This window comes from Dermacentor andersoni, chromosome 1 (assembly GCF_023375885.2).
Source record: "Dermacentor andersoni chromosome 1, qqDerAnde1_hic_scaffold, whole genome shotgun sequence".
NCBI classification, from domain to species: domain Eukaryota; kingdom Metazoa; phylum Arthropoda; class Arachnida; order Ixodida; family Ixodidae; genus Dermacentor; species Dermacentor andersoni.
In genome coordinates, this window is record NC_092814.1 from 161,645,896 (window position 1) to 161,666,279 (window position 20,384).

Below are 20,384 nucleotides of genomic sequence, written 5' to 3' on the forward strand. Positions count from 1 at the left end.
CAAGTACTTTTGTTGCGGATTCCAAATTGTAGACGCGTATTCTAATTTGGTACGGATGAAAATTTCATATTCTAGTTTACGAATCGACGGAGGAGGCAAGGATAGGGATCTTTTAATATAGTTAAGGGATCGTGAAGCCTCGACTGTTATTTGTAGAACGTGGTTCGATCAATTTAGTTTGTTAGTGATGATAACGCCAAGGTAGCGGTAACTGTCGACCTCAGATAAATTCACAGAGCCTATAGAGTATGGAAATTTGGATATAGAGCGATTACGTGATACATGCATTAACTTGCATTTGGAAACATTCAGTCCCATCATCCAGCGTGAGCACCACTTGTCAATAAAATTTAGGTCATTACCCGCCGTGGTTGCTCAGTGGCTATGGTGTTAGGCTGCTGAGCACGAGGTCGCGGGATCGAATCCCGACCACGGCGGCCGCATTTCGATGGGGGCGAAATGCGAAAACACCCGTGTACTTAGATTTAGGTGCACGTTAAAGAACCCCAAGTGGTCGAAATTTCCGGAGTCCTCCACTACGGCGTGCCTCATAATCAGAAAGTGGTTTTGGCGCGTAAAACCCCATAATTTAAAAAAAACTTTGGTCATTTTGCAGAATGGATCGGTCAGTGTTAGTAGTGACATGACGGTAAATAACACAGTCATCGGCGAATAGACGCATTGTAGACGATACGTCTGTTGGGAGGTCGTTAATGTATATTAGAAAAAGGAGTGGGCCGAGGACGGATTCTCGTGGTACACCCGATATTACTTTGGTAGCATCTGAACAGCGACCGCCAACACAGGTGAACTGGAAGCGATCTGTCAGGAAGCAGGTGATCCATGATAGGATTAGTGGGTCGAGGTGAAGGCATGAAAGTTTGGACACTAGTCGATGATGAGGGACGCGATCGAAAGCCTTTGAAAAATCTATGTAAATTACGTCAGTCTGAAATTAAGAATCTAGTTTAGGTGGAGATTTATGATGGATTCAAAAAGTTGTGCTTCGCAAGATAAGCCCGGACGAAAGCCATATGGAACGCTATATGGGAATATATGACATGTTCTAAAAGTTTACAGGCAATACATGCTAGTGAAATCGGGCGATAATTGGATGGGTCGGAGCGCTTACCAGATTTAACTTTGCTTAGTTTCCAGTTTTTGGGCACAGTACCCTCGCTTATAGACTGGGTAAAAACTATTTGTAATATCTGCCTAGAAATGACGTTAGTGGCTTTCAGTATCTTCACCAGTATGTTTTCAGGTTCATGGGAGCTAGATATCTTAAGTTTATTGATTAGGCTCGCGATACCTTCAGCAGTTACACAATGGGAGGCATTTCAATGCCGCAAAATCTTGGTTAAAACAGGAATGTTGGTGGAAGATTCACAAGTGAAGACGGAAGAGAAGTATGAATTTAAGACGTCAGAACGCTTTCCAACTGGAACATGGGACTGATCAGGATGAGTTATGGTAATGTTATGCCACCGATTTCTACTTGGTGAGAGTATTTGACAAAATTTTTTCGGGTTTACACGGATGATATTGAGAAGATGCTGGTGATAATTTTTTTTCTTAGAAAGCTTCAGAAGGCTGTTGTACTTGCGCAGGCGGTTGAAATCTTTCTTCTATTTTGGGAGAACCACTTTTTTTTTTGCCACTCTGAAAAGGCGCTTTTTCTTTTGTGCTAGTTTCTTTAGTTGGTTTGTGTACCAAGGCTTTCCCATGACACCACGAATGCAAACAAGGGGTACGTAATTATTGATTTAGCAGAGTAGCTTTTGCTTATACAACAGCCAGTTTCCGTCAACAGACCTTCTGAAAGCAGTTTCTTTTAGGTATTCAAAAAAATATTTTGTTCACTTTTAATTTTGGAAAAGTCAGCTTTATTATAGTACCGCATTAATTTTATTGAACGCTGTTTGACTGGAACAGGGATATCCAAATTGAAAAGGGCAATACTGTGATCGCTCAGCCCATTGACACATGCTAACAACTGAATGTATTCGGGTTGAGAAGTGAGGACCAGGTAAAGGGTGTTTGAGCCACGTGTAGGAAAGTTTACTGTTTGTGTAAGGTTGAAGTTTAAGGTTAAATCAAGGAAATCTTTTGACTGGCGGGATGATACCCGGAAAGTTAGAATCGCCACAAATAATATAGTTAACACGTGGGAATTAAGAGGTTGCATCTAAAATGACAGAGTCGTCATTTCAAATGACTTCCTTTATCGTCAAAAGTTCGTCGATAAAGGAACGGTCACAATCGGGTGGGCGATAACAAGATATGAGTATGCATGTGCATGTCAGCACGGATATGTGGGCACAAAGAATTTCGCGAGTATAATTGTTCGGGAGCTGGTAACAAGAAATTCTGTTTTTCGTGAAGACAAGAAAGCCACCACCCCTTCGTTCCTTCCTATCGCGTCTGAATACAGTATGGGGGGAATCGGCATGCAGTAGCTCAGTGCTATATAAGTCAGGGGTTAACCAGACTCAGTGAAAATGGCCATGTCTGTATTATTGTCATCGAGAAGGGCTTCCACTGTATTTTTTTTTGCATGTAACTGCGAACTTTAGCTGGTATAATAGATAGTATGTGATTGCGTGATGCATCAACAGGGTTTAGGCTGGAGGGGAAAGGAGAGTGCTGGGCAAGCCTGCAGTGATGGCTAGGATTTAACTTGTAAAACTGAGTCGGATTGCGCGTCATAAAAAAAAATTGCCTTTCATCCATCTGAAGCTTATCGAAACCTACCTTGAAAGTGGAGGCGTTGTTTTGTTTCGCATAGGCGTACAACTTTTTCCTTGCAAGCCGCATGTGCGATGAAAAATCCTCTCGGATAGAAATTGGGCGAACCTTTAAGCTTTGGCCCGGCAGACTGAATGATACATTTATCTTTGAACCGCGCAAGTTTATAATTGGTCGGTGTTTACCGGCCTGGAAACGGCCAAGCTTGTGTGCGCGTTCTATGTCTTGCTTGGGGATGGCAATTTTAAGTTTATCTGCACACAGTGAAATAACACGAAACTCTGATTGCTCCCGTTGTAGTTATCTACAGTCAAACCTCGATATATTGAACACGGATATGCAGAATTACTGCGTATATCGAACACTTTCTATATCACCTGGAAAATAGCATGCATCTTTAATTTTTTATTTCGAACGGAGTCGGACGTAAAATAGATATATCGAACTCCGTCACCCCAGACCAGGTGCGCTCTGTTGACAGGCGGTGAGCTTTTCCGCAATACCCTCGGGGATAGCGGTGGCGCGATCGGCCTTCCCGACTGCATCTATCTAAGGTCCCTCTCACATCTATCGCGCCGAGGGCGTCATTTTAACGTAGCGGCGCACGCACGCGGCGGCTTGGCTAATTCGACAACGTCAACGACGCTTTGCATTTGCCGCATTGACTCCACCTCAGTGCCGTCATACTATGGGGAACCAGCGCTGGATAGGCGGCGCATCGAAGAGAGTGTGTTGCACGCCGCCCTGGCGATGAAACGCGGCATATTCCAGCCTCTCGACCAGACGACACACACGTGCGCGGCCGTATTATTGTTCGTATGTTTCCGTTTTCGCGCCGCTTCAAGTGGACAGTTTTCGTAAAGAAGCTAGCGCCATCAACTGAAGAAATGACGAAAGAAGCTTTTTAAGCTTTATATGTTTTTCACAGTGTGTCGCAGTGAGCACGTGTGTTTCTTTAACGGTTGTGCCGTGGTCCGTTGCCATGCTTGCGTAGCATCCTCTCTCGCAAATCTAGCAGCTATGGCTCCGGTCGTGCTGCGCTATGGTTTCGGCAGTATTAGTTGGCCTGGAGACTTTCCGTATTTCTCTGGCTAGACATAAAAAATTCTGATGTTACTTCGCCACAGCAGTCAATGGAGAAGAAAGCTTTATCGCATCAGCTGACTCGCGCAAGCAAAGGTTTGAGTGCTCCGCTGCTGGGTCCGTAACAACGCTGGCTACATTTAGCGTTAATTACATAAATTTACCGGATGCATCTCAGCGCCGAGTCCTCATCCGCATGCGCATTTTAGTCGCGCGTGCGCTGGCAGTATGCGCACACAACTCGTATTACAAGGCAGCTTCCCTACCACATAATTCTTGGCAAAATGAATGGATAATATTTACCTTTCGTATCATTCGCTTGGTGCGGTGGCGTTGGAAGGGGCTTGGCGGTGGTATTGCGAAGGAAAAATGGTTGGTATACATATGCCGGATGGCATGCTATTGCTCATTTTGTTTCCGACGAAATACCGACTGCAGATTCTGCTGTTTGGTACTGTCTGCCATGGCTGATCGTCTTCACTATCGAATAAGCCAAGCACACACGCGAAATTCGATTTAGAAACCCGCCCGACACCGCTTGACAGGGCGACAAGACGGGAACTTACTCCGCTCGCCCGACTGCTTGGATCCAACGTCGCCTCCGCTCTTGTTCTTAGGGTTCAGATGGAAAGACGCAGAAGGATACATTCTCCCTCATCCCGACGTAGTTGTGACTTGTATACGCAACAGTATCGTCGGCTTCCTTTTGTTTTCCTTCGACTTTCGGGGCACGCAACGCCACTACCAGTAGCAATTTTCGTCCGCGGGAGCGGCTGCATTGTGCCCGTTCTGACCGCCAGGGCGGCGCTGCAGGCGTCGTGAAACGTCTGGCTAATATCTGTGGACAGGAAGGCAACAAGTTAGGTTTGAAATTTAGTGTTAGAAAATCAGGTGTTATTGTATTCAATGAAAACAGTGAACAGACAGTGGAGATACAGGGCCAAGAAATACCTCGGGTAACAGAATATAAATACCTTGGTATATGGATAAACGAAGGCAACGGATATATGGAAACACAGGAAAAAACCATAACAGTCAAGGGGAAGAGAAATGCAGCCATAATGAAGCACAGAGCGCTATTGGGATACAATAGGTACGAGGTCCTCCGAGGTATGTGGAAAGGGGTAATGGTTCCAGGACTTACTTTTGGAAATGCGGTTGTTTGCTTTAAATCAGGGGTACAATCAGGACTCGACGGGAACCAAAGGTCAGTGGGTCGCCTCGCATTGGGCGCTCACGGGAAGACTACAAATGAAGCTGTGCAAGGGGATATGGGCTGGACTAGTTTTGAAGTGAGGGAAGCCCGCAGTAAAATTGAGTACGAAGAACGGCTGAGGAATATGGAGGAAAGTAAATGGGCTGGGAGAGTGTTCAGGTATCTGTACAGGCAAAACATTGATTCACAGTGGAGGAAAAGAACTAGGAAGCTTACCAGCAAGTATGCGGCCTGTGGGGTGGGCAACACAGCAACAAAGAAGGTCAAGCGGAAAGTCAGAGAGGCTGAATTAATCTCATGGGTGGCGGCAATGGAAAAGAAACCTGCCATGAGTAACTACTTAAGGGGAAAAAACGAAATTAGGAAAGAAACCATTTATGATAACTCAAAGGGAAGCTCATTACTTTTCGAAGCGAGATCGGGATGCCTTAGAACACGCACCTATAAAGCGAGATATAAGAATGAAGAAGAAACATGTGCTTGCTGCGGTAAAGCTAGGGAAACGACGGAACATATTTTATTAGAATGTGAGGACGTCTACCCAGCGGTCGATTTAGGCACCACTGGCCTCCTTGAAGCCCTTGGGTTCAGCGGGAGCAGTGGTAAAGCAAACAGGTCCGCAATAGACATCAGTAAGAGGCGATTGGAGGATTGGTGGAAGAAAAGTAGGGAAACGACAAAAGACGGAGACGTTCAAAAGCACAGTTCGCAATAGGGTATCAGAAAATTTGGACGTGGTAGTTCATAGTGGGTCTTTTTTTTTTTTTTTTTTTTTTTTCATTGGTGAACATAGGTAGGATATTAGGCAGCATAGTAGTAAGAGCTTGGTGGCGCAAGCCACCGCCCCGTTCCAAAGGTGACGCTCATAACATCCATCCATCCATCCAACTCCAGCGCTGGTTCTCCATGGTGGGCGACAGCGCGCACTCACTGGGCTCATTCATAGACGCCTTGGCAGATGCCACGTAATACCTTGTTATTGACAGTGTTTTAAAATGCTTCGATTGACAAACGCGGAGATCGCAGCATAAGTAGCGGCCAAACGAAGACGCTGCCGAGGTTGATCCCTCAAGCGCTGATGTTGCCCGCTCCCGACTTCAACTGAGGCTGTAACGCTGTAGCTGCTTTGGCATAGGCCCGCCTACGCCGCTAAATACCGCTACTGCGGCAGCGCCGGCCTATCGTTTGTGGATCGCGACACTGCTGCAGTACTTTCAGCCAAATACTTTGTGTGAAGCTTCAAATGAGTATTTACTGCGCCGCGATTGGCCTAGGCCGACGCCTCATAGTTTGAGGAGGCGTTGCCTAGGCTAATTACGTGCTGCGCAATCGACCGCGCGCTCCGAACAACGATCCCCGATTGCGCCTTTGGTTCATTGATTGATTTGCAGAAGTTTTTCACGCGTTTTTTACGGGATTTATCGAACTTATTTGCGATCACAGCGCTGCTCGATATATCGAGGTTCGACTGTATCATCAATTACCTTATTAATGACATGATAATTTAATCCGTTGCTGAATATCCCTTTCTAAAGCCAGCCTGTTTTCTCGGTTGATTGAAATGGTGTTACCATGATTCTATTCAAAATTACCTTCGTGGAGCTTTTGTACAATACTGAAAGCAAACTATTGGGTTTATAATGAATCGCTTCTTTAACGTCTCCTTTCTTGCGCATTTATATTTTTGTTGGCATTCTTCCAAGTTTCTGCTGCACTTGATGTCGTGTGAGGCACTGCATGCAAAGCGTAGCAAGCTTTCTGAGTACCAATATCCCCACTGTCTTTCATCACATTGATCATTGTTTCATCTTCTCAATCCTGCCACTTTTCCTCAGGAAGTATCTACCAAGATCCTTCTAACTTCATTCCATAGTTACATATGGAACTTGAGTGTCTTCTCTGCAGCGATGTTGCTGTTCTATGTGCTGTACAGAAACCTACAGAAACCCTCTGGTGCTGCATTACATCTTCAATATTGCCGATGACATTGCCCTGCTTATCTTTGACTGCATATTTTTCGTTCCAGCCAATACTAAGTCTTCTCCTTGCCGACTTCATGCTTCTCCAATCTTTCAAGTGTTATGGTTTTGAACACAGTTTTACCGCCGTGGTTTCGAATCTCACTTATTTTTTTTCTTGTTGGTTAGTTTTGCGACTTGATCTCTGGGGTTCAAGCCTTTCATGCTTTGTGGTTTGTTTATCAGGTCTATTGTTGTTTGGAAAAGCTTGCCCGTTTCCCGTATTGCTGCCTTAACTTCAATTTCAGCTTCTGCATTTATTCATGTTATGGCCTCGTTCACCTCTATGCTGCCCTTATCCTCATGTCCTTTAGTGTGTCATATCTGTTCGCAAGCTCTGTACAGAATTCCCCTGCTCTTCCCCAAATCATATATACACATGTAATGGTAATGATTGAGACATTTTGGTGTCCCTTATTCTATTGTGACATGCTGTAAATATGAGCATGAGCTGATGCGCTGTATATATATCGAGCAGTGTGATATGTGATTGCACTGTGTAAAATATGGAAGGGAGGTCACGTGTGCTGGCAAACAGACACATCTGGTCAGGAACAGAATATTAATCTTGAAGAGAGACTTGAAGAGTGCGATCTCGACTGCTATCATCTAATTAAAAGGAGCAGCCCATGCATTCAATCACAAAACATTTAATTATGGCATGATGGATGACATCTGCCAAAACATATGACATTTGTATATGTAAATAAGCTGTATGTTTGTAAACAAATGTACATATAGTGCAGGCAAAAAGACGACGACTATGCTGACAGAATCATTGGTGTTCGCCATGTTTAACAGTACAATGTTTGCCAAGTAACTTTCGTAAACTTGGCCACATGCATTGAACTTACTTTACCAGAAAATTTATGGCAGTGCAGTGTTTTGACAAACTTTCTTTTTTTCTATCTCGACTGAATATGCAACACAAAATAAAGATTTGAGGCCATGTTTTTGTGTGTGGAACCCGTCAATTGCTTGAATCAATTTAGCTCATAATGCGCTTGTTCTTGGGCCTTTAAAAGAAATCTTATGTTTGTGAAAATGTGAATACAGGGTGTTTAAAAATTTCCATTAGAAATTCTTTAAAAATTTGGGGAAATAAGATAATTAGGCAATTTCCCTAGTATTCCTTTTACCACAGTGGCTTGCATCCTAAAGTGGCTTGACATAGTGATTAAAATTTAAAAATTAAGCTAATTTATTTTACCAAAAGAGTCTGATGATTGAGCCTAATGTGCGATTTGAGAGAGAGGTAAAACTTTAGTATGTACTTGATGCGGTCCAGGGGTGGCGGGGGTTGGGAGACTAAACCCCAGACGGCGGCCAGTCCTTACTTTCTGGCTGCGTCTCCGACCATCCGGACGGCCCAGAGTTGCTCCTCTGGGTCCAAGCTGAGCAGCAAAGTCTCCCACTGCTCGGCCATAGTTATGATGCGTGTAGTGTTAATGTGGTAGGTGTTGGTGGGTGAGGCTTTGGGGCATTGCCAGATAATGTGATCGAGGTCAGCGAGGGCCTCGCACGCTTTGCAGAGTGGGGAGTATGTATCGGGGTAAATGCGGTTGTATAGCACGGGGTTTGGGAAAGTTCAACTTGAAGCTCGTCATCCAATGAATTCGTGACTGCTTCAGACTTCTATTATCCCAACGCTGATTTCTGCGGAGTAATGCATTCTGGTAAATTTCATCCAGAACACTAAACCTGAAATGCCTATGAGTGCACTGCTTGCACCAAGTAGACACCCATGGGTGACATTAATGTTTCAGCCGCACCATTGGGCAAGCATGGGCAAGTGTCCTTATAAAGCTGCGATACCTTTACTCCTAAAAAAGTTGATATGTCACACGTGAAGCGGTACGAGTGGCAACGGAGAGCAAAAAAGAAACCGTGGTTGAAGCTTCCTTTGAGATACCATTTCTAACTTTCTCCAGCTGTGCACTTCACCATTGTTTGGTGGGCGACTGGCCTTGAAGTACCTGTCTCTTCTGTACTCTACATGCTGAAACACGTTATGCGGATCTTGCACTCTCCCGAGTCCTCACACAATGACTGGCTGCAACCGTACATGACTGACAAAGCTTGCTTCAGACATTTCAGTCTTGTTCGTCGAACTTGAGATTCATCCACGAGCTTTGCAGTAATAATTAACAGAGTTCTTGTAATAAGTAACATTTCAAATTTGCAGCAATGTGTGCCACAAGCTTTTGCAGTTTTTTTTTCTCTCTCTTTCTCACTTCCACAGTTGTTTTGCAGAAGCTCAAATATTGTGTATGAGCTTTAGAATTAGTAAAAGCCTTTACATAGTGTTATTAACTTCGGCAGACTTTGTTGTGCTTTCTTTTCTTAGATTTGCCATATTTAAATATGCATGCAGTCATGCAACTTTACTCATTTGAAGCAGGTTCACTGCACGTGGTGTGGAGTGAACGGTCGCTGGCTGTGCCATAGTGTTCTTTGGCTGCGCTTTGGAAGCACCTGTTTGATGCAGAAAATGCGTGTAGAGTACGATTTATGGTTTCTCATGGCGTTTGCTTCAAGTTGAGCAGTTTTTAAACCGTACACAATTTTTAAAAAATCACCTGTGGCACATAGCAAGCATCTATCTGTTTACATGCCAACTCATTTCACTAAAACACTTTACGCATATTCAAACTTGCATGTCTAATCAGAAGTGTCTAAGATGTACAACACACATTTCAAATATAATTATTTTCATTACTGCTTTTGTTTCTAGTAAAATATCTTGCAGTGCACAAAGCTTCTGTAGGAGATATGGCCGTTTAAACTGTACTGTGGCACTAGCACCCATAAATTACACCAAGGTGAAGGGAAGAGAAATCTTGGTGACAAATTACTCTTCTTAATGCAGTTTTTCACCCAACATCCTTCACATACATGCTCCCGAAAAGGCTGTGTGCATTAAAAAATTTCTGCAAAATATATTGAGCGATACTAACAAAGCTGCTATTATTCCAGGATGCATGTAGTGTATTTTTGGAGGTGCATGCCCAGTTTACACTTGCAGTGTATGAACTTGCTTTGCACAATACTTAATGAGAAACCTAACTATTCAGTGACTGCTTACGCAGTTGTCACTACTGCACTTGCATACTACAAGAGTATGTTCTTGTGCATATGTCTGAGAACAATAAATAAGGCAATTAACATTAATTGGCACAGACATTAACACAGTACCAATTTATCAGAGCACTTTTAGTGATTTATTCAACCACTACATTATACTTACCCTACTGCCACCTAATTTTACATTGTTTTCTGGTACTTGTATACTCTAGCATTTAGTACAGGCTCAACACATCCTGCTTATGTTTTACTTATGAGCAGACAAGAAGTTGGTGAGTGAGGGTTACAAGCAGTGTGCAGGAGGCAAGTCCACCGTGGCATTAGCTTTAATGTAGTCATGTTTTCATTGTGCCTCGTGTGGCTGCACGTGAGTGTAAGCATGCTCTATCACAAGCAGGAGCCAAGATACAGCTTTCTGCCATGCTGGAGCATATTACAGAGGCTTGACACACCACGAAAAAAAAAGAACGGACTGGACAGGCGCTGTCTAGTGTTCTTTTGTCACACTGTTTCCTGTAATAAAAGCCATACCAACAAGCTCAAGTTCAGACTCTTTTAAAAACATGAAAATTGCCATCCACCAAGATTACCAGGCTAAGCAGGTGCTATATGAACTGCAACTAGCTTGAGGTTTTCTGCAACTGGCTTATTGCACAGGCACTTACCGACATTAGATGCAACTACGGAGAAAAACAAATTGTTCAGCTGGCCCATTAATTTGTACACACTGACATCACAGCTTGCATTCACGTAGGCATAGCTTTTTCTTTTCAGCTTTGAAAGGCTATCACCTACCTCCAGTGTAAAAACCTATGCAGATCATGGAACACTACATAGAAATTAAAATTAGATAGCAAATATAACTGCTTATTTGAGCAGAGCACTTGATGTGCCAGAAAACTTCCAACATGCAACCATTTAAAAATATTTATGCACTCTTGTACCTGGAACAGCACAAGTCAGTTGCACTGGCTCCATTATTTTACCAAAGCACTTAAGTAGCATACAGCAAACTTCATTTGAGTACATCTTTATAAAAGTAGCAGTGCAGTTCCAAGAGGCACTCTTATTGTCACTCTGCTGTTGAGCATGCATGGAAACAAGTGAATCAAACGTTGACAAGTTTTCAAGCATCCACACACAGCTACTGGTTGGCAGACTAATAACTAAGTTAATGAAAGCGTAAAAAAAAAACACATTTAACGGGCCAGTATTTTGTAGCAATGCCTTTCCCTGATAAAGCCTTTTGGCATTCACGAGTGGTCAAGCTCCACCCCAGGCGGAGTGTCAAATGCAGCCAACACAAGAACAGGAAAAGGCATTAGCAGAGAAAAAAGCCAATGCAACAATATACTGGCCCTGCTTACAGTGTAGCCTGGACATAATGTTATGTGAGAAATATGGAAAATTAGGGCGAATTCATAATGGACACAAAACAATGTGGACAAGGGTAGGTGCTTGTTACCACTTTGTTCTTTGTCCATTACGAGTACGCAGTAATGTGCAATAGTCATTATGCAATTCCAACTAGCCCGACAGTCGGCTCTCGTAACATTATGGCATCCTTAATACTTTAGTAGAACAATAATTCACAAAATTTATAGTGAGACAACCAAATTACTTTGCACGCACAGCATGTGGCTAAGCTAAATGCTGAAAAATGATGCACGTTACAATAAAGGTATGCTCAAATGGTCATACACTGCAGCAGCATTTGTGATTCCACATCAAGCTGTTGCAGAGCAGGCACAGCAAATGGGCACATGTAGGTAGGCTAAGAACACAACACAGCGAGAATTTCGGCGTGGTTTATTGTGACAACTCATAAGGCAAAGGAAGGAGCCTTGAGATATCTGCAGGCAGACAAAATGTGGGCATATGCGTAACAGAGGCTCATTTGAAGATTTTGCCTTGGTTAAACTTCTTGCCATTGAAGTCGCCATCCCACTTGAAGTATTCATCAACAAGCTTCTTTGTTTCAGGTGTATCAGGATCCAACTTCTTCCAGTCGTACGACTCGTAGTCGACTTGCCAGTCATCTGAAAGTTTGAACGCCAATTCGTGTCCCCTCCAAACCCAGATGCCAGAAATGCTGCTGTTGTTGTCTTCGCCAAAGAGGATGACACTTGCAAATGCATGCTTTCGCATCTTGTCCAATCGCTGGAACATTCCAGAAATTAGGTTGCAGCTCATGAACACCTGAGTCAGCTCTTCAGGGTATTTGTACTCACTATACCAGATGCTGTAGTGCTCTTTGTCGAATTTCTCCCAGAAATATGGGACAGAGACTGTTTCGCTCTCATTGGAGTAGCAGCGCTTGAAATCATCCATGTTGAAAGTACCTTTAGGGAATACTTCAAAAGGATCTTTCTTTGGAGGCTCTGCTAAAGCCGGTTCCAAATCGTCTTCCGGCTCAGGGGCGGCCTTGGGTTTGGGCTCCTCCTTCGGCTTTGTTTCCTTCTTTTCAGCTTTTTTAGTAGCTACAGTGCCCTTTCCCGCCTTGCCTTGTACCTCCGCATAGAGGTTGGGGTCAAACTGGGCCATCTTCTGACACAACTGGACCTCTCCCAGTACAGCCTGGAACTCAGGCTGGTGTGCAAGCGTGTCGAACCATCGGTTGACGTTTGCATATGGGGCGCGGAAGGCGGGTTCCAGCACTAGCTTGTAAAGCGGCAAGAGCGCCGTGAAAACTGCGATGTCAGCAAGAGAGATGCGCTCACCCACGAGGTAGGTCTTCGACAGCAGGTGCGTGTTGAGGTACGACAGGATTTTCTTCACATCTTCCTTGGCGCGCTCCGTAGCCTGCTTGTTGTACTGGATGGCGCCGAGGCAGGGAAACACCCACGTGCAAGCTGGTGGCAGAATCTCGCAGTCGGCGAAACTGAGAAACTGGACAATTTGAGCTTGTTCCAAGAGGTTCTTGCCACGAAGCTGGTCGTTCGATACGTAAAAGGCGATGGCATTACTCTCGGTGATGGCTTTACCGTCAGACGTCTCAAAAGCCGGTACCTTGCCGAGAGGAAACTTCTCGAGAAAACTCTGAGAGGTGTTGGTGAGACCGAATACGAAGTCTGGAGCATCGCAGCATACTTGGAGCTTGAACTGGCTGTACTTTGCAGCGATAAGAATTTTGTGGGCACGGAAATTGTCCTTCCACGTGTACAGGGTACCGGCTGCCATCTTGACCAGCGTCGAAAAGGAGAGAAACGGGCACAATGAGCTCCAACGAAAGTTTGCTTTCCCTCTAGCGACTAGTATGTGTACTATAATGAGTACAATGTAACGAAAAAAAAACTACCTTACAAACCACTAAATTATGCAAAAGCAAATGTTTAAATTAAAATTTATTTTTGTACCTAATGTTTTATTTTTTTCTGTTTGTAGACACCTACAGATAGCTTGCTTGGATTTCAGCAGCAGCACCATCGACATAGATTCTGTAGGCGTAGCCACATAGCGGCGGAGCGCTGCGCTTTACTGCACTCTAGTTTTACCGTTTTACTACAGCGTAGCTTTACGTTTTCCTCTGGGTTTCTCATGGCAACAATTATGTGCGGAAGATGTGAATAACGGCATTTATATCTAAGATATTCTTTAGCTCCGGCTGACTGGCATGGCGTCAGTAAGTGCTCATAATCATTTTACGACAGCGTGATTACGCCATTTTTGAGCATTTAGTTTCAGTTCTCAGCGCGCAGCAAGTTCTCGGTAGATTCTTTTTTATTGTATTATTATTATTAACCTGCCAAATGTATTTGATCTTGTTACCTACGAGTATCTTTTCTCAGCTATTGGGAGATATCTAAGCGTCGAACGCGGCCTCTTGTCGGGTATCATGTGCGATGCAGCTTTGTCCTGTCGTTGATCTGTGCACAAAGCGAAACAAGAAACGCGTGGCAGAGGGGCTTGCAGACAGGTGACGGCGTCAATTCACTTGATTTTCTCAACTTGCTTTCCTGAGCGCTAGAGCCGTAGACACCATATATGACTTCTGTTTGTAATTTCTACCGGACGAGCTGAGAAACTACAGCTCCCAACACACGGAGCGGTGCCCAGAAGTGCGTTCGCCAAGATGCAAAGCGTTGGCATGACTTATCGCCTCGCGCAATCAGTCGTTCACTACAGCGGCCGTCTTCGCTGCACGTAGAGCAGCATAAATAAACGCGTTTAGCGCGCAGCACTACTCGCAGTGGCCTGCCTGATAGCAACTTTTAACAATGGCAGCGCTGCACAGTTTTTTCTTGAACCAGTGATGTGTTGATCGGCCTCAGCGAAACGGCCGACCACTGCATCTTCAGGCACGGAAATACGCGGGAGCAAGTCGCCTGTTGTAAAGCGCGAGAATTTGCCAGAACTGTGGGATATTTTGAGAAAACATATCTGCGTGTATACTAAAAAAGGCTGCTAAAGAACGAGTGGGACGGAAATAAGGGAACGCGCCTATCGCATGCAGTGGATCTCGTAGAAAAGGGAATATCGCGAGGTCATTCTTCAGAATCGTCCTTGCCATATTATCCGCCGTGAAGTGTCCAGAAAGTGCCCCATCCTACTGTTCCCGAGGGCTAGACTCCCTGTTCGTATCCCCAATCTTCATGTTGTCCTTGCTCAGTATTGTTAATCGCGTTCCCCGAAGGCAGATGTAAAATCGAGGAAAGGGCAATGGAAGAAAGGAATGGCGAATTAGTTCTGTGGAATTGATTTGCTATTCAGTTTGAGATGAGTTTGTAGCTTTGTGCCACATTCAGGTGGATGACAGTTGGCCCTTTTGTGAAGACAATAATGATTATTTTTGTCTTCAAGTTCTTGTCGAGTCATCTGCTGCTGTTTTGTTGTCAAGGAAACGACAAAAGCACTCCATGAACACTTAAATGCTTGCAGTCACTCTGTCGATGTAGTCACTAAGTGCAACATTCAATTTCACCATTATCAACCTTTCTTCTTTTTTTTTTGCTCATATGAGTGCAAACCATACTTCAGCCTTTGGATCATCGCCTCATATCCAGTAGGTACAGGCAGGGACAAAATAATACGGGATCTGCAAGCACGTGTCAAACTGCCTTCTTGCACCCTTTAATGTAGCAAGCACCTTCGGTTGAGATATGGCATTTGGCATGCTTATGCTCGTGTGCCTGCCCCTAAGCCCATGTGTTCCTAATGTGCTGTCAAAATCGTGATAATTACAGCGGATTACACTAGGAGAGCGCTGTTCTTTTCGGCTTGTGGGGGTGTGCAGTGCATTGTCACATTTCACAACACCTGAATGAAACACCGCTCTCCTTGTATAATCTTGTGCAATTATTGCGATTCCAACAGTATGCTGGCAAGTGCCTGTAGCGGCAGGCACATGAGCAAGAAAGGGCGTACATGCACAATGCATATATTGACAGAGGGCGCTTGCTTCGTTAAAGGGTGCAAGAATGCAATCTGGCACACGCTTGCAGATCCCATATTATTTTGTCCATGCCTGTACAGTGTGGCGGAACGAACAGTTTGACAGCGCTCGGCCAGCATCACCGTGGCCACCCTTAAGTGCAGTGGGGGGGTACAGTGCAAGCAAAAGGGAAATGAGGCATACCTCCAGGTCTTTTTCACACTTCACTGGGCTGCAAGTGTCATTTTTTGTGTTTTGTAACAAACTTATAACGTCGTGGTAGCTGCTAGCAAAGCCATAGGCCGCACACGAATCATATACAGTTTTATGCATATTAGTGCAATATGTGTGCATTAATACATAAGATATTCCTCAGCTGTGACATTGTTTTACTAGCTAGGTGACAAGAATGATCTGGAGGTAAGTGCAGTGCAGAGAATTTGGCTCTTCTCCAAATGTACACATTTTGGCAATGTCATGATGACGTCTGGACTGCTCCTACACCTCATATAGGCAATGAAAGTTGCAAATACAGCACTGCTTACTGAGAAGAAATTGTGATGACCCACTGACCACCACTAGATGGTACAAACACACACACACACAGATTCCTCACTCCAGACAACCTGTGTTTGGGGGCTCTACTGCTGCTGCCAGACTTAGCATGTGAGTGCGTAGCTTGCATAACAGCCAGTGCCAGGGTGTTGGCAACTGGGTTCAAGACTGCACCCTAGGTCGGCATGTGGCATTTGACTACAGTGGATGTAACTGCTGCTGCTTAAATGGGACTGGGACAGCTGTCGAAATGATTGATTAGGTTTGCTTTTGACAGGGGTGCATGCTGGCTCATGGTGAGCACTTGTATCCAACTGCCAACACTCCGTGGTGCTGGCATCTATGTTGACCTTCGATTATACTGCGAAATGTGATGTGAGATTCGACTGCTAACAATCCACTGGGAAACTTGAAAGAATTTCAGGTTACCGTGTACTGATTTCAAGTATAGTACACGTTTGGTAGTTTGTAGAAAGCTGGCAGTGATTAAATTTGTGAAAAACATTACTGGCACTACTAAGCCACTTTGCTTTTCTGTTTATTCCCTCCCCATGTGAATATCCTCATAGTATTGCTTGTTGGTAACAGGTCAGGAAAGTGCTTCAGCCAAACATACACTTAAAGCATCTATTCTACTTTTTAAAAATTTGTATCTTGTAGCTGGAACAGCCATCACAAGGTATGGTATTTATTGGATAAGAATAGCGATGTGGGTTTGTTGGTTTAAATTCATGATGTGATTTCTGCAGCGTGAAGTACTGAAGTGCGGAAAGAAAGGTAAAACTAGAAAGTTAGTTACTAGTTATTGTTTAGAAACTGTTGTTTGCAGTGACCTGCTGGGTAACGTGGTAAAGGAACAATATGCAGCATTGTGTTCTCAGAAGTAGGATGCGAGTCTAGCAAGAGAAGAAACAATGTTATGGTAAGCTATGTGCATGGTAGCTTGTTGACAAAGGAGTGCAATCATTGCAGTGCACCTTGCTTCCAAATACATACAGGATGGAATTTGTTAAATTCCAAAGTTTTACTCAGTTGCACGTACTGAAGCAGCCACCATAGTTTAGTGAGACTCATTTTGTGCAGAGTATGCATAGTATTGAAGGTGCAAAGCTTGCAATGCCTCATGCAGGTGGTGCTGTGTGCGTCAGCATGCATTGTATGTATTTTTGTTTGAAGTGACGTTGTGGTGCTGCAGTTGGCTACCGAACCAGTGTTGCAATGGAACTCTTTGAAACCAGTTCATAAACTTTATATATTGAATAGCTCATAGCTCTCACTGCAGATTGTACTTATTATTATTATTATGAAACATATGGGTAACAGTGCAAACAGACGACCACAAGAAGGGAGACACGTATACACAAGCGCTTATGTGTACGTGTCTCCCTTGTGGTCGTCTGTTAGCGCTGTTACCGTTTCAAGATGAACCAATTGCCCAAAAAGAAGTATTGATTATATTTCTCTTGTTCATATGCTGTTCTGTATGCCGAAATGTAGTCCGCCTATCAAGTGGGCTAGTTGATGTCATGACGTACAATTCATTATGCACTTAGCCCGAAGGAGCAATGGACAAATACCTTGTGACCCCTTTGTCATCTGTAGTTCTCTCGCTCTGCCGGAATGATTCCTTCTATGCCCCTACGTCTTAAAGAATGTCATGGAAGAGAACTGTTCAAGCGCTTTGCCTTGTGAAAACGCTTCCTAAATTCAGCATATTGTAAAAATAGTCCAATTTACTTTTCTGAATTGAATGTAGAAACAGTTCACATTATTAAAAATAGTGCATACTCTATATACATATTTATTTGTATGATAAACCTGGGTATTCACACTTGAGCACCTGTCATTGTATTAGTGCATGATGGCAAGCCCGAAAGCTGTAACTGAATAGTAGCTGCAATATCTTTGTGTGTGTCCATTTTTCAACTCAGAAATACATAAATTTAATGCTAGGCTATTTTACTCAAAGCTTTAGTAGGGGAACTATACAGCTGTCTTTTCTTTCCTCAAACTTGTATAGACATTACATGTAGAAAGCCCTTGAACTATTAAATTAGATGTGTTTAGTCCAGTCTCATGCAATTTTTTTGTGAATATGGCACATCATGGGTGAGAATTGATTATATTCGATAACATCTGTACGCATTCTATTTATGAGATTGATTACAATAGCAAGTGATAAAATGGCACCCCATTACCTATCATAAAATTAGTGGCAAGATAGTTCACAGGTAAAATATCAGACTGTCCCGTCTCCACTGCAGCACACTAATATTGATTGTAATCTCTGGTAGAAAATGCTTGAATATATATTGCAAAATATTTTTCTGCCTTTGACAGAACTTGAGCCAATGCATCTTGTAATTATGGTAATCGTACTGATAAGCTTTGGGTGCACTTAGGTAATGGACAGCGATCTCTCTTGCCTATAAGGCCATTTCTGTATAACATTTTCTGGAAAGTTTGTCTAGCATTACAAAAGAATCTTGGTATATATAGTTGTGTGCTGCCCTTAAAGTAGAAAAGGTACCAGGACACATAAACTTCCAAAATCATCATTTGTCTGACCTGTTGTAGATTATTTGAAAATTTCTTTAAACAAAACTTACGCTTTGTCGCACAACTAATTGTTTCATTCAAATTTCATAGCTGCAGGCTTCCATGGTTCAGTGAGTAGTGTAACAGGCTGCTAGTACACCTTGCTGTATGCATCTCGAGGTAATATTCACACATTTTCACAGTATTTGTGCCTTGTGCTGTTTTTAGAACACATTGCACTTCTTACTTGTGCAGGTCAGATTGCCAAGGCTGCCGCTGCGGCTGATAGACCTTTGCCGACCCAAACAGCATGGTCCTGTCACTAACTTGTGGCTTGGGAGTGCTGGGCAGGCTGCTGAGAAGACAACCTGTCCCTTGGACCTGCCTAGTGAAGCTCGTGTAGTCATCTGTGGAGGTGGTGTTGTAGGCTGCTCAGTGGCATATCATTTGGCTCGAGACCATGGCCTTACTGATGTTGTTGTCCTCGAGAAAGGAGTGTAAGCATAATTTTGCTGTGACTAACAATTACATTTTATCAGCAACTTTCAACCTTAAAACCAAGTTTTCATAGATCTGTCAAGCTATATGTTCAGTAACTGTGCTCTGGTTTTGTCAATCTGAGAAAAAAAAGATCTTACTTGCTTCATATTTATTTATTTATTTATTTATTTATTTATTTATTTATTTATTTCTCTCTGTGTTATGTTGGGCTTGCTCCCTTCTGGAAATAGCAGTGGCTAGGAGCAAGATCAAGAGATGAATGCATTGAAAGGAGATTAGTTTGCTGAAAACACTGACTGTGCTGAGGTTTGTACTTGGACCTTGTGACCATTCCTTCTGGGTGCATGAACTTGTGATACATGGTAAACACACTGGATTCTTTTGGCAGTATTGATATGAGAGCAAACACAGATAGGTGATAATTCTAGCTGAGATTAACAAGGAGTGGAGCTAAGTAGGGTATTTAATGCACACAACAGATAACAATTGTACTATTGGTTGGGTGCCAAGGGGAGAGAAAAATGCATTTGAGTTTGCCAAAAGGTTATAAAAAAATGTGCAGGCATAAAATAGGTTTGGTTGAGACAGAGCTTGAGGTAATTGGAAATCTCTGAAAAAGAACTTCAACCTGCAGTGTGGCCTAAATTTGCTACTACTACTACTACTACTACTACTACTACTACTACTACTACTACTACTACTACTACTAATCATGATGATAATAATATTTCTGCACAATTTTTTGAATATTCAATGAAATAACATCGCCTGTGGTAAATGTCAAGCTAGTCACAGCGAGCGGCCACCAGGTATAGCAGGCTATCACTAATGCAGAGTGGGAATGTTCTCTTGTAACTTGTTGCTTGCAGCCAAATCAGAAGGAAACTAATATATGCATACTTTATTTGTAATACTGCTTTGTGAACAAAAAATTGTTGCTCCCTTGGATTTCTAAAAAGGCATCTTTAATGAGAGGCTTATGGGAGGCAAAAAATTGTTTATGACCCTGAATTTATTCAGAGAGGGAAGGGATGGGAAACCAGAAAGTTGCTGATCGTGTCAGCTTACGTATTTCATTTCTCTATTGGTATTGTGGGAGAGGGAATAGTTAAGCAACCATCATGTGAATATGCTGCAGACAAAATTAAACATGTCATGTTTGGCAGAAGTTTATGTATATCTATAGATTGTGTTACTTTTTATGCATTAAATGTAGTGTGTGTCAAACAAATTTTATCCGACTCCAGCAGGCTGATCTAGTTGATCTGTC

General features: G+C 43.2%; 2 protein-coding genes across 6 annotated transcripts in view; one reads left to right on the forward strand and one right to left on the reverse strand.

Annotated features, from left to right (window-relative positions):
- Nucleotides 1-11,941: 11,941 nt before the first annotated feature.
- Nucleotides 11,942-13,360, reverse strand: eEF1gamma (elongation factor 1-gamma). The gene has a single exon (XM_050195002.3). It carries the CDS (start codon nucleotides 13,327-13,329, stop codon nucleotides 12,043-12,045), a length of 1,287 nt encoding a protein of 428 aa, XP_050050959.1. The 5' UTR covers nucleotides 13,330-13,360; the 3' UTR covers nucleotides 11,942-12,042.
- Nucleotides 13,361-13,608: 248 nt separating this feature from the next.
- Nucleotides 13,609-20,384, forward strand: part of LOC126547123 (pyruvate dehydrogenase phosphatase regulatory subunit, mitochondrial) — a 138,516-nt gene continuing 131,740 nt past the window's right edge. For 2 of the 5 annotated variants that reach the window (XM_055062675.2, XM_055062677.2), the window contains exons 1-3: nucleotides 16,982-16,997; nucleotides 18,725-18,793; nucleotides 18,869-19,110. In XM_055062675.2, coding sequence (XP_054918650.1) covers nucleotides 18,782-18,793; nucleotides 18,869-19,110 — 254 coding nt within the window. In that variant the 5' untranslated portion in view covers nucleotides 16,982-16,997; nucleotides 18,725-18,781. Of the gene's footprint in view, nucleotides 13,772-16,979; nucleotides 16,998-18,724; nucleotides 18,794-18,868; nucleotides 19,111-20,384 lie in introns of those variants that run through there. The other 3 variants (XM_055062676.2, XM_055062678.2, XM_050194992.3) reach the window with 3 other exon arrangements.

Bases quoted from the DNA above. Each gene is read 5' to 3' on its own strand.
- eEF1gamma (XM_050195002.3), bottom strand. From the start codon at position 13,329: ATGGCAGCCGGTACCCTGTACACGTGGAAGGACAATTTCCGTGCCCAC.